Source organism: Mirounga angustirostris, unplaced genomic scaffold (assembly GCF_029215605.1).
Source record: "Mirounga angustirostris isolate CCGP_5_RB_7025 unplaced genomic scaffold, mMirAng1.0.hap1 SCAF_1, whole genome shotgun sequence".
Classification (NCBI taxonomy): Eukaryota; Metazoa; Chordata; class Mammalia; order Carnivora; family Phocidae; genus Mirounga; species Mirounga angustirostris.
In genome coordinates this window covers 15,814,355-15,826,900 of record NW_026991709.1, presented here as the reverse complement: position 1 = coordinate 15,826,900, position 12,546 = coordinate 15,814,355, and the positions used below count along the sequence as shown (strand labels likewise).

At 39.4% G+C, this 12,546-nt stretch overlaps 1 protein-coding gene across 10 annotated transcripts in view; it reads left to right on the top strand.

Moving 5' to 3' along the window:
• The window catches only part of BACH1 (BTB domain and CNC homolog 1), a 61,678-nt gene that overhangs the window by 12,153 nt on the left and 36,979 nt on the right, over positions 1 to 12,546 (top strand). For 5 of the 10 annotated variants that reach the window (XM_045902575.3, XR_010407793.1, XM_064579660.1 and 2 more), the window contains 2 exons: positions 10,721 to 10,808; positions 12,239 to 12,532. In XM_045902575.3, coding sequence (XP_045758531.1) covers positions 12,299 to 12,532 — 234 coding nt within the window. In that variant the 5' untranslated portion in view covers positions 10,721 to 10,808; positions 12,239 to 12,298. Of the gene's footprint in view, positions 1 to 10,720; positions 10,809 to 12,238; positions 12,533 to 12,546 lie in introns of those variants that run through there. The other 5 variants (XM_045902573.3, XM_045902578.3, XM_054504116.2 and 2 more) reach the window with 1 other exon arrangement.

Genomic DNA, 12,546 nt, shown 5'->3' with positions numbered 1-12,546 from the left:
GAGCAGAGAATTTTATTGTAGATAGAAGGGTATTGGGAGAAGAGCCATTAGAGTATGTTTTGTGTGATAATGCAAATGCTGTGTATTCATTTTTTTTTTTTTTTCCTTGGTGAGACTGCAGAAATTTGTCAATTTTGCTGGTCTTCTCAAAGCATCGGCTCATGGTTTCACTTATCAATTCTACCAAAAGCAAATGCAAAATTTTATTATGTGAGTAGTTTTCCTGGTGGAAATAAAATAAATTTCATCAGATTTTGTAAGGTTCTAGTGGTTTGGCCATTCAACAGTTCGTTTCTTTAAAAGATACCCTCAATTTTTTTAAAGAATCTATATCAATTGGTATCGCTATCAGTATAAAATATTAAATCGTATGTATAACATTGATCCCAAATAAGAAATCTTACTATATTTCTTTACCCTCCCTTCTCCTAGTTTTGTCAAAATAATGTAAAATGTTAGTTAAAGGTTGATTTTCCTCTTTATCAAATTTCTTTTCTATTTGGAAAATCTTCAAAAAATACAAGGCTCACAACCAAGTCATCAACAATTTAGACTTAACTAAATTTTAATATTTTTGTTTACTATTTAAATCTCTTTTAAGTTTATGTACTTAGTCAAAGTAATACTTGTTTTTGATTTAAAAAATACAGAAAGATTTATCATGAAGCCATCCCATCTTTTCACCCCATCACACCCCTAATTCTGCTTCATAGATAATATTCATCTTTATTTCTGCTATTTAATTTTTTGGTAGTTACCTGTGTATCTCTAAGATGTTTAGACTTCAGTTTATTTATGAACCTAAGACATTGTTGACTTCCTTTTACTATGGATATTGATTTTGTTGCTTCTATCATCACCTGTATTTATACCCACCTGTATTTATAATCTGTTATTTCATTTCTGTTCTTGATCACCTCCACAGCCCCCAAATTTATTTTATTTTTTGAATTTGACCTCATTAATCTAAGGAAGTACCTCTTTTTTTTTGAGGTATCTTTTGAGTCAACATTATAAGTCAGATAGAAATACCAGTTTTCCTTTCAGTTCTCTCTGATTCCATTTCCCAGCCTGTTCATTTTACTTTCATTTTGTCGAGATTAATAATGTCTATATCCCATTTTATAGCTGTAATTAAGTCTTCCATTATTTGTCTATTCTGAAAGTTGAAACCAATTAACAGTGTCCATATTATTATACCTGTGTCAATACTGGGCCTTGGAAAGCTAAGTAGTGTGCTATTACACTTCTTTAACTAGAGTTTCAGTGTCGCCTTATGCCACTCAAACCTTTCTAGCATCAGATTCAAATAATAGCTAACAATTAATTATTGAGCATTCATTATGTGCCAGGCACGGTTCTGAAAACATTATGTTTTCATTTGATCCTCCTAACAGAAAGTAGTATTCTTGTCCCTACTTTACCAAAAAATAAAGGAAATGTCAGAGAGATATAAAGTACCTTGCTTCGCTGGCAGGGTTTGTCATCAAACTATAAAATGCTCTTCTGTGCTGTCCACCCTAGTGATCTCTAGAGCACATAGGCGCTATGTTTGTGTGGTTCTGACAGTGGCCTCTGATAACTACTCTATGCCCTTCTTATCTACAGCCCCTGGTTTTGGGATCCTAGGATGTCTTGGGTGAATACTTAGAAAGTGGTGTAGGAATGAAGCGTGCCCTTGGAGGAGGCTGAGTGAGTTTGGGAGTTTCACTCTTTGAGGAATTTTGGGGAATTTTCACTCTGCTTTTTCTCCCTTTGAATTTCTTATATGAGCCCTAAGTTAACTGGGGTAGTAACTACACCTCCTTTTCTGCCCATCAATTGCTCATCTTAGAAAACCTACAGTTAACATAATATTTAATTGGTGAAATATCAAAAACTTACCTTATAAGGGAATAAGGCAAGAATGCCGGCTCTCACCACTGTCACTATTCAGTTATTGCAATAAGGCAAGAAAGAGAAGTAAGTGTAAAGATGAGAAAGAAGTAAAACTGTCTCTGTTTGCAGATGACATGATTATGTACCTGGAGAATCCTAAGGAATCTGCAAAGCAACTATAAGACCTAATAAGTGAATTAATAAGTAAGATTGCAGAATTCAAGGTTAATATTTCAGTATTTAAAAAAATTGATTTTATGTTTACATTGTAGCAGCAGAAAACCAGAAAATGAAGTTTAACAAACAAATTCACTTATAGTAACTACAAAAAAACCCCCCATAAACTAGTTAGGAATAAATTTAACAAAAGATATGCAAGACCTCTTTACTAAAAATACCGGAATAATGCTGAAAGAAGATCTGAGTAAATGGGAAGATTTGCCATGTTGGTGCATGAGAAGACTCAATTTAGATTTTGGTTCTCCCCAAATGGGTATATAGGGTCACTGCAATCCTAATAAAAATTCTACTGGCTTTTACAACTCAATAAGAAAGCAGCCCAGTAAACATGAGCAGAAAAATTGGACAGATATTTCACAAAAGAAGATATCCAAATGGCCAATAAGCACATAAAAAAATGCTCAACATCAGTGGCCCTCAGGAAATGCAAATTAAAACCATACTGGGATAGCACGGTACCTCTATTAGGGTAGCTAAGATTAAAAGACTGAATACCAAGGATTGCTGAGAATGTGGAGCAGCTGGACTTGTTATACACTGCTCGTAGCAGTCCAAAATGATACAGTTGCTTTGGAAAACTCTTCAGTAATTTCTGAAAAGTTAAACATAAACCTACCATATCACTCAGCTCTTCTACCCCTAGGTATTTATTTACCCAAGAGAAACAAAGTAAATGTCCATCTGGATGTTCACAGAAGCTTTATGACAGTAATCCCAAACTGGAAGCAATGCAGTTGTGCCCATCTTTGTTAGAATAGTCCATCAGTAGTTAAATGGATACACAAATAGTGATAGAGTGATACGAGGGAATATTATTCAGCAATAGAGAACATCTGATGTATGCAGTATGAATGTCATTAAGCTGAATGAAAGAAGCCTGAAGCTAGAGGACATAATGCATGATTCCATTTATATAAAAATCATAGAAAATGCATGCTAATTTACAGTGACATCAAGCAAAGCATTGGTTACCTGGAGCTAGGGCAACAGGGAAGGAGAGACAAAAAAGGAGATGTGGAATTTTGAGTCATGAAATTTCTACATCTTTTTAAAAAATTTCTGTATCTTGATCTTGGCTTCATGCACAGTATGCAAGTGTCAAAACTCATTGAATTGTGTACTTTAAATAGTGCAGTTCTGTGTAAGTCATACCTCAGTGTTGATACAGAAAGTAGTGACTGACAAGTGCATGATAAAAAATATGTATTCAGTAAATTAGTTTTATTGGTGTGGGCCAATTCTAGTTGCTAGTTCATATTTTATAACATCTAATTCAGTTGAGATAGAACAATCCTATTAAGGATCAAGTAGCTGCCAAATATGTTAAGCAAATAAAAGACTCCTTTGTTTCTTAAATTCTTTTCAGTTGAGAAGGTATAATGGTGGAATCCATTATTCTTGTTTTGGTTCTTGAGCTCGGGTTTCCTATGTTCCTTCTTTTTTTTCGTCCTTTATTCCCTTCCAGGCTATCTTAAACGTGGTACCCAGAATTATCAAAGCTGGATTTGTTGACTTGGGAAGTAAAAAACCTTTTGTTTCTGACCTCTTAGTTGGTGAGTCTGTAAATAAGGTCTTCAAACTTCTCTAACCATTCAGACTTCTCCCCTCTATGTTTAGCTTTATCATTTCAGATATGGAATTAGACCAAGTAAATATAATAAAAGATCCATGATTAAGTGCATAATTTTTTTTTTTAAAGATTTTATTTATTTGAGAGAGAGAGAGACACAGCAAGAGAGGGAACACAAGCAGAGGGGGTGGAAGAGGGAGAAGCAGGCTTCCCGCCGAGCAGGGAGCCCGATGCGGGGCTCGATCCCAGGACCCTGGGATCATGACCTGAGCCGAAGGCAGACGCTTAACGACTGAGCCACCCAGGCGCCCCTAAATGCATAATTTTTAATATGAGGAAGAATAAGTGGAAAAAAGTCCAACTTTCCCTGTATGGAAGCAGGGAATGAACCATGAGCTGCAAAAATTGTAATGATTTGCTTACCTTCTCCATTCTCCACATCTCATTTTAAGAAAGATGTGGCATTTTTCGTCACATAGTTTTAACATAGATTTCCAAGTCACATTCCCATATGTTGTTGTAAAAGTCCTCTAAAAACAATGTCCTTGTTTTTGGTGCTTTTGTAAGGTCTTCTGCTACTTAATTTATATTTTTGTTTTGTTATCTATTTTCACTCAGCTTTTTTGATCTATACATTTATGTACCTCATCTAGTCATACTTAGGATTTTTTCATAAGAGGAATGGATTTAGAAAATGTGATTCTCAGATTTTTTTAAAAAATATTTATTTATTTGACAGAGACAGCGAGAGAGGGAACACAAGCAGGGGGAGTGAGAGAGGGAGAAGCAGGCTTCCTGCTGAGCAGGGAGCCCGATGTGGGGTTTGATCCCAGAACTCTGGGATCATGACCTGAGCCGAAGGCAGACACTTAACGACTGAGCCACCCAGGCACCCTCAGATATGATGTTTAAACAAGTATGATATTTAAGATCTGCAGAAACTTAAAGAAAATAGCAAATCTTGGTCACTGAGTTATTCTTCCTGGCTCTTCCTGGCAGGTGATTCAGGTCTGAGAATATAGGGAAGAATGTAGACTTAAATTATTGTCTCTGATTTAAATTCCCACAGACTTTTTGATGTTAAGGTTCTTTCCAGATTGGCAATAGTAGCAAGAAAAGCCCTTCTTGGGGCGCCTGGGTGGCTCAGTTGTTAAGCGTCTGCCTTCGGCTCAGGTCATAATCCCAGGGTCCTGGGATTGAGCCCCACGTCAGGCTCCCTGCTCTGCGAGAGGCCTGCTTCTCCCTCTCCCACTCCCCCTGCTTGTGTTCCTGCTCTCACTATGTCTCTCTCTGTCAAATAAATAAATAAAATCTTTAAAAAAAAACCCCTTCTTTTTATTTTATTTTATTTATTTAATTAATTTATTTAATCACCATACATTACATAATTAGTTTTTGATGTACTGTTTCGTGATTCATTGTTTGCATATAACATCCAGTGCTCCATGCAGAACGTGCCTCCCTAATACCCATCACCAGGCTAACCCATCCCCCCACCCCCCTCCCCTCTAGAACCCTCAGTTTGTTTCTCATAGTCCATAGTCTCTCATGGTTCGTCTCCCCCTCCGATTTCCCCCCTTCGTTTTCCCTTCCTACTATCTTCTTTTTTCCAACATATAATGTATTATTTGTTTCAGAGGTACAGGTCTGTGATTCAACCTTCTTACACAATTCACAGCGCTCACCATAGCACATACCCTCCCCAATGTCTTTCACCCAGACACCCCATCCCTCCCATCCCTCCCACCCCCCACCACTCCAGCAACCCTCAGTTTGTTTCCTGAGATTAAGAATTCCTCATATCAGTGAGGTCATATGATACATGTCTTTCTCTGATTGCTTATTTTGCTCAGCATAGTACCCTCCAATTCCATCCACGTCGTTGCAAATAAGCCCTTTTTAAAAAGACACTTTTCCATGAGCATCTCTACCTTATATTAAAAACAAACTTACTTATGTATTTATTTATGCTTTTATATAAATATATATACAGACTCAGAAAGGAAAGACAAAGAAAGGTGTACACACAACGATATTGTTGGGTCTTTGCCATCTACTTGAACAGTAGAAGATAAGGTGCACCTAACTTCAGAAGAACACTCAAACTCTGGGTATCTTGGGTAAATTGTAACAGAAACTGGCTTAGGGGAGCTTGAAGCTTAGGAGGGAGCCGAGAAGGATGGTGTGCTATGAGGAATTTTCCTGTCTTCTGAGCCATTAAAGACCCTGACCTGAAACTGAGTGAGGCAAAGTAATTGACAGGGTGATGGAGTTGGTGGTGGGCAGAAGCAATAAGGAGGAAAAGGTAGACATACCGAATGGCCACTAGAGAGAAGGGGAAGGGAGTTCTAAGGAATTCTTTCAGGCTGCAGATGGAGAGTATTGCTTTTGTGCCATATTGGACGTCCAACTTATGCCCATCTACACACATAGACACATGCGCGTGGATGCACGCACACACACATACACACCCCCTTGGCTAACAGAACTATTTTGGAAATCATTGTTTTCATTAATTGAATATTACAGTTAAATGAGAATTGACAGGAAGTAGTTTTTGTTTGAAGACTTATTGCAAATAAATACATTTAGGAATGTTCACATTCCTTTGTAAATTGATTATAATGATCATTGTCATCTCTTTTGTCCCAAGGCATCATTTTCATTTTGAACATCTATAGATTATGTTCTTGAATGTAGGGACTGTCTTTTCTGTTTTCATGCACTAAATCTGTTGGGTAGCTCAGGTATACACTTGTAGAAAGGACATTTGTCATTGTTCGGTGAAGATAAAGAATGTTTGGATGATAGTTTTTTTTCTTTTAAGTGATTCCTTGGTGTTAGGTTATTTTGTGTGCCCTTCTACATTGATAATTAAAACAAGCCAAAGTTCTGTGAGACTTGAGGGAAACAAAATTCCAGCTCTTGTATGTGTGGAACTTCATCCTCATAGTTACTTTCTGAATTTTTATTATGAAGCATTGTACTTGGCCCATGATCAGATATTCATCTTAGGCTCTTAAAAGTTTCTTTTTTTAAAGTAAATTATCCTTTAAGTTATGAAAATGTGATGAAGCCATAGCATCTTGTTTATTTTCTTTATTGTTTTGAAAGCAAAAACATCAACTGGTAACTATGAAAACTAAATTGTATATGTTGAGTAGAGAACAGAAGTTATTTCCAAATCGAAGTACAGGAAGCTTTAAAATGCTTGTTCATCCTTTATCAGCATTACTGAATGAATCAGCAAGTTACAAAGGTCAGCAAACCTTTATTTTGAATTACAACAAAGGCATATATTTCCAAGAATATAGAAAAATTCAGGTGTAATGTAGGAATCTAAATTTGGTGTTGATAAATTAAGAGAATTTTAAATCTGGAAGGTTCCTTTGGTAGTGGTGTATTTTACCTTTTAGGTTTGAGAAATGTTAGAAGGTCACTGACAAGATGTTAGAAGGATGTGTGCCAGTCTTTAGTCATTATGTTATTGGGTGAAAATGGATAAGTGACCACTTAGATGGTTTTCAGAATTAGGAAAATTGATTTTCACATTAACTTTCGGTAGTACCCCATGCTGATGAGGCCAAGGTCATGGTGTCTTTGTTCATGCAAGTCAGTTGTACTGGCTTTGTTTATAGTTGCCAAGTCTTGTTCTTCTTTGGCCAGTTGTCTTGCAGATACGTTTTTGGCTCTCAGAGGTAGGCTCCCTTTGCTGCTCCTGACTCTGGGAAAGCTATCCAAAGACTTTTCCTCTGAGTGCTTGGCTTAGTGGCATTGTTCCTATATATACCAGAATAGCTGATTGCACTGTTTGGAAGAAAATGTAGATGATCTACATTTTGGATTTGTAGTAAATATGTGAAGTCATTCATTCAGAAGCAAGTTCCTGCATTGAGTCAGGTACGGTTATGTTACGTGCTTGAGTTATGGCAGAAAACAAGTCAGATGACATTTTGACATTTAAGCTGAGACCTAAAAGGTGAGTAGTTAGTCAGCTGAGGAGTAGAAGTACAGTTACCAGGCACAGTGTGTTCAAAATCCCTGAGGTCGAGAGGAGCTTGGTTCCCTGGGGCAGGAAGAAAGCATGGTGAGGCTAGAGAATAGCAAGAGAGGGAGACAGAAGCTCAAGGCTGGATTAATGCAGGTCTGGAGGATAGGCTAAAGATTTAGAATTGATCATAAGAAATTTGGAAGACAATGTTGGGTTTCGGCAAGGGAGAAATCACTTCGATGTGGGAGAATAATTTGGAGGGGATCTAGAGGGGCTTGAGGGGGATGAAGCTTTTGTTATTATTAAAATTATTAAGAGCAGCTGATATTTTCCTGTTTGTTTGCTATAGGCCAGGCACTATTCTAACCCATTTACCCTCATTGTCCATATATACCTCATGACAATCCAGTGAGGTGCTGTTGTTACCCTTATTTTATAGGTGAGGAAACCAAGACCTGGCAAGGTTAAGCAGCTTGCCCAAAGGTCATATAGCTAGGTAATGGCAGAGCTGGGATTTGAACCTAGGATAGTGTGTGATTCCAGACCCTGTGTGTTAGCCACTGGGCTGTTTTCCATGCGTGAGGTGATGGTCCATTGGTGGCTCTTGAAATTGAGTGAATCACAACTGGAATTTTTTTTTTTTTTTTAAATAGAACAGAGTAGAGGGCGCCTGGGTGGCTCAGTTGGTTAAGCGACTGCCTTCGGCTCAGGTCATGATCCTGGAGTCTCGGGATCAAGTCCCACGTCGGGCTCCCTGCTCAGCAGGGAGTCTGCTTCTCCCTCTGACCCTCCTCCTTCTCATGCTCTCTCTCATTCTCTCTCTCGCAAATAAATAAAAAATCTTAAAAAAAACCCAAATAGAACAGAGTAGAAATTAGAATACTTTGCACTAGTAAGGATAGAATATTGATATGTGAAACCTAGTTTCACTTTTTATTTAATATGTTTGTACATGGGTATGCTTAGAAGCCATTACAAAAGGCTGAGCAGCATTTGCCTAGACAAGAGCCAGTGACGTCTTAGACCAGAATTGTGGCAGGGCAGACGGAGAGAAGTGGGTCACCGTGTGTAGAGGCAGAGGTAGTAGGTCCCAATGAGAGATTGCATGCAGCGGCTGAAGGAGGTGTCGTGATGGGTCCCAGGGTTCCGGTGCGGGGAGCAAGATGAGTCATGGCATCCATATGCTCAGTCCACTTGAGTGAGACACTTCTTGGGTCCTCTTGAGTGGCTGTTTGTTGTACTACCTGGGTCTCTGGCTTCTCTCAGCTGCAGCTGGGGCTTGAGGTTGGCCTGTCACCCAAATCTGTATCTCACAGCAAATCTGTAAGCTGGCTGTGAACTTACGGTCTGTCACCCCAAGTGCCTAAACTGGAGGGCTGAGCCAAGAATAAATTCTGGAATTCGAGATGAGTAGTGAGGATACACATGTGGGCTGACGGCAGCTCTAAAGTGAAGGTATGGGAACTGTTTTTGCTGTAGTTTCCTTGAGAATCAGAGTACTTTTAGGTTGCAGTGTTGAAGAGTCCAGAGTCCTCTTTTTGAAGTTCAGGTCCAGTTCATTTGCTCCTGGTGACCTGGGAAGCCCATTTCCCTATTTTCATGCACAACCTTTTAGTAATACCTGGCTCCCCACACTACTGCAGTGACTTCCTATACTGTGTGTTCAGCAGCTACTAACTGGAGACAGATATGGAGTAGTCAGGTGCTTGGTGCAAATCCTCATTCTTCGTCTTACTGGGTTTTTGACCACGGCCAAGATACTTCTTACTGAGCCTCAGTTTCCTTATCTGTAAGGTTGGGATGATATAAGAGCATCCATGTCATGGGGCTATGGTGAAGAGTAGGTAAGATAAGCTGTGTCAGCACCTCAGGCCAGTGCCTCATACAGAATAATAGCTTAGTGAATATTTGCTGTTAGTTGTTAGTGTTTTTTAGGGTAGTTTCTCGAGAGACTTAAGCATATTTATGAGCAAAGTCTAATGGGAAGAAGCCAGCATAGAAAGTTTGGACATACGTGAGAAGAGAGTGTTAAGAGAAGGTCCTGGATTCCAGAGAAGCAAGGATGGTATAAGGTCAAGAGCAGACATTGAGGACTGTTTTCAATAGGAGAGGGAACCTGTGGAGGTGGTGTGTGTGTGGCGGGGGGTAATATTTTCTGAGATTGGATAACTTGTGAGAAAAGTGGGCTACTCGGAAGGCTGTTGTGGAGAACAGGCTATCAGGGCACACAAAAGAACTGATGAACAGTGCTGAGACCATGAATTTATAGTGACACCAGCCTGTGTGTGTTTATAGTTTTGCCTGGCTATGCGGTGTTTGGCAGAACGAAGAGATGTTAGAGTAAGATTAGTCTAGTTTTAAGGGTTTGCAAGGCAGATGCCAGAGAAGAATAAAGAGACTGAGGACTTGGGTGCAGGGACAGAGAAAGGTAAGCTTTTGAGTCTGGCTTGGCTGGGGAAGGTGCACATAGTCTTAGAGAAAAGTGGAGGGCAGAGTGGTGTGTGGTACCCCATAGAGAGGGTACATGATCTCTTTGAATGATGGTTTCTTACTATTCCTAACGTTAATTCCTTGTGTTGGTAACTGAAATATTAAGACAGATTGCTAAAGGGAATTTACTCTTTCGAGTGGGCACAACCCAAAAGTTAATTCAGTTCTAGTACCTAATTTTGAAGTTGCCATGATTTTATGTGGTGTGCTGAATCAGTGAATGATAGGTTGTGAGCCTTAACCTAGGGTAGAGTTTAGCCACATAATGAGACATTTTATTTTCATTGACTCCTTCTGAGGAACTTAACATTTTAGCTGTATTGAGCACTTCAAAGATAAACACCTAAGTAGGATAGAATTTATAAATGCATTTCATGTGTTTGTGACTAAAACAGCCTGTCTTTGAGGCAGAAGTCACCCGTGATCTGGGCCTGGTGTGCCTGAACTTTAGTAGTCCTCTTGTCTCCTTTCATTTTTGTTTGGAGTGTAACAAATCTGGAAACAATAACATTTATTTAGTCACTGAACTTTTGAGGACCTTCCTGTTTCAGGCAGTGAGTTAGTTCAGAAGAACAGAAGTGAATGACAGGGATGATACCTGTGAGGAGTTTCTCAGCCTGATCATCATGCTACAGAGGGGTACGCACACACTCCTTGGGGGTGCTCACCACTGGCCATTGTGCTCTGAAAGAAAATACTAGAACTTCTCTTTTAATTTCCTGGTCTCTGTGTGTTTTATAATATGTAATATATAAGAATAGTACACGATTGAAATATGTAGACATACATATATTGTGGCTACCCTTCTTGCTAGTCGTTTATATATGATCGAAAATGGCATTTATTATATGTCATAATATTTAAAACATTTAAGATATGGTATATTTAAAAATATATACACATTTTTGATATATTTAAACATTTTGAGAAAACTAAGAGTTTCTGTGTATGGTAAAGCATTTTCTTAATGATGAAATAGTTGTACTTGTTGCCTCTGTTTTGTAGTGTAAAGCAAGACTTGTTCTATAAAAAGACTTGTTAAGATCTGGCTTGACAGATTTGAGTCTTTTTCTCAAGTCATTTTCTTCCTTATGTTGGAGGACCTTTCCTTATGTAGAATGTGTCCCTTACTACAAAGGACCAAAGCCTCCTACCAGCTGTCAAATGTTGGGGAAGGGGGCATGGAGAATGGTGGAATGCCATCTGCCTGTTCTAGTGTCAGTCCCCGCCCAAGGGTGACCTCTGGGGAACTATGCACACATGCCCATTAATGTCATGAAGCAACAGGGTTAGGATGCCACCCAGAAATTTCCCTGACCCAGTCTGTTCACTCATTGGAGGTGTTTTCTCAGGGTGAAATGTCTTAACTTTCAGAGAGCTATGAAATCCTTGGTTTAAAGTTCTTGTCTCCCTCATCCCGAGATCCTTTTTCCTAAAATTAGGAAACCTAACTAAAAATGGCTGTGAAGAACCTATTTTATCTTATTTTATTTTATTTTTTTAAAGATTTTATTTATTTGACAGAGACACAGCGAGAGAGGGAACACAAGCAGGGGGAGTGGGAGAGGGAGAAGCAGGCTTCCCGCTGAGCAGGGAGCCTGATGCGGGGCTCGATCCCAGGACCCTGGGATCATGACCTGAGCCGAAGGCAGACGCTTAACGACTGAGCCACCCAGGTGCCCCAAGAACCTATTTTAAATGAAATAAATTAATAAATGTGTCTAGGTTCTCTAGAGACTTTTGTTTTCATTTTTGTTTTTGTGATGAATATTTTAAGTTATATTTGACACTGTCGTTTTAAAAAATATTTTTAGGGGCGCCTGGGTGGCTCAGTTGGTTAAGCGACTGCCTTCGGCTCGGGTCATGATCCTGGAGTCCCGGGATCGAGTCCCGCATCGGGCTCCCTGCTTGGCGGGGAGCCTGCTTCTCCCTCTGACCCTCCCCCCTCTCTTGTGGTCTCTGTCTCTCTCATTTTCTCTGTCTCAAATAAATAAATAAAATCTTAAAAAAAAATATATATATTTTTAACAAGACTTTATCCAAGTGAAATCTTGCATGTGTTTTTGCAGGTTTGATGACGACTAGAAGCATGCTTTCACTGAACTTCCCGACACCATTTGTTACACAGAATGTCTCTGAGTGAGAACGCGGTTTTTGCCTATGAATCTTCGGTACACAGCACCAATGTCTTGCTCAGCCTCAACGACCAGCGGAAGAAGGACGTGCTGTGTGACGTCACTGTCCTCGTGGAGGGCCAGCGGTTCCGCGCCCACCGGTCTGTGTTGGCGGCATGCAGCAGTTACCTCTACTCGAGAATCGTAGGCCAGGCCGATGCAGAGCTTAACATTACTCTACCAGAAGAGGTGGGAGAGAGGTC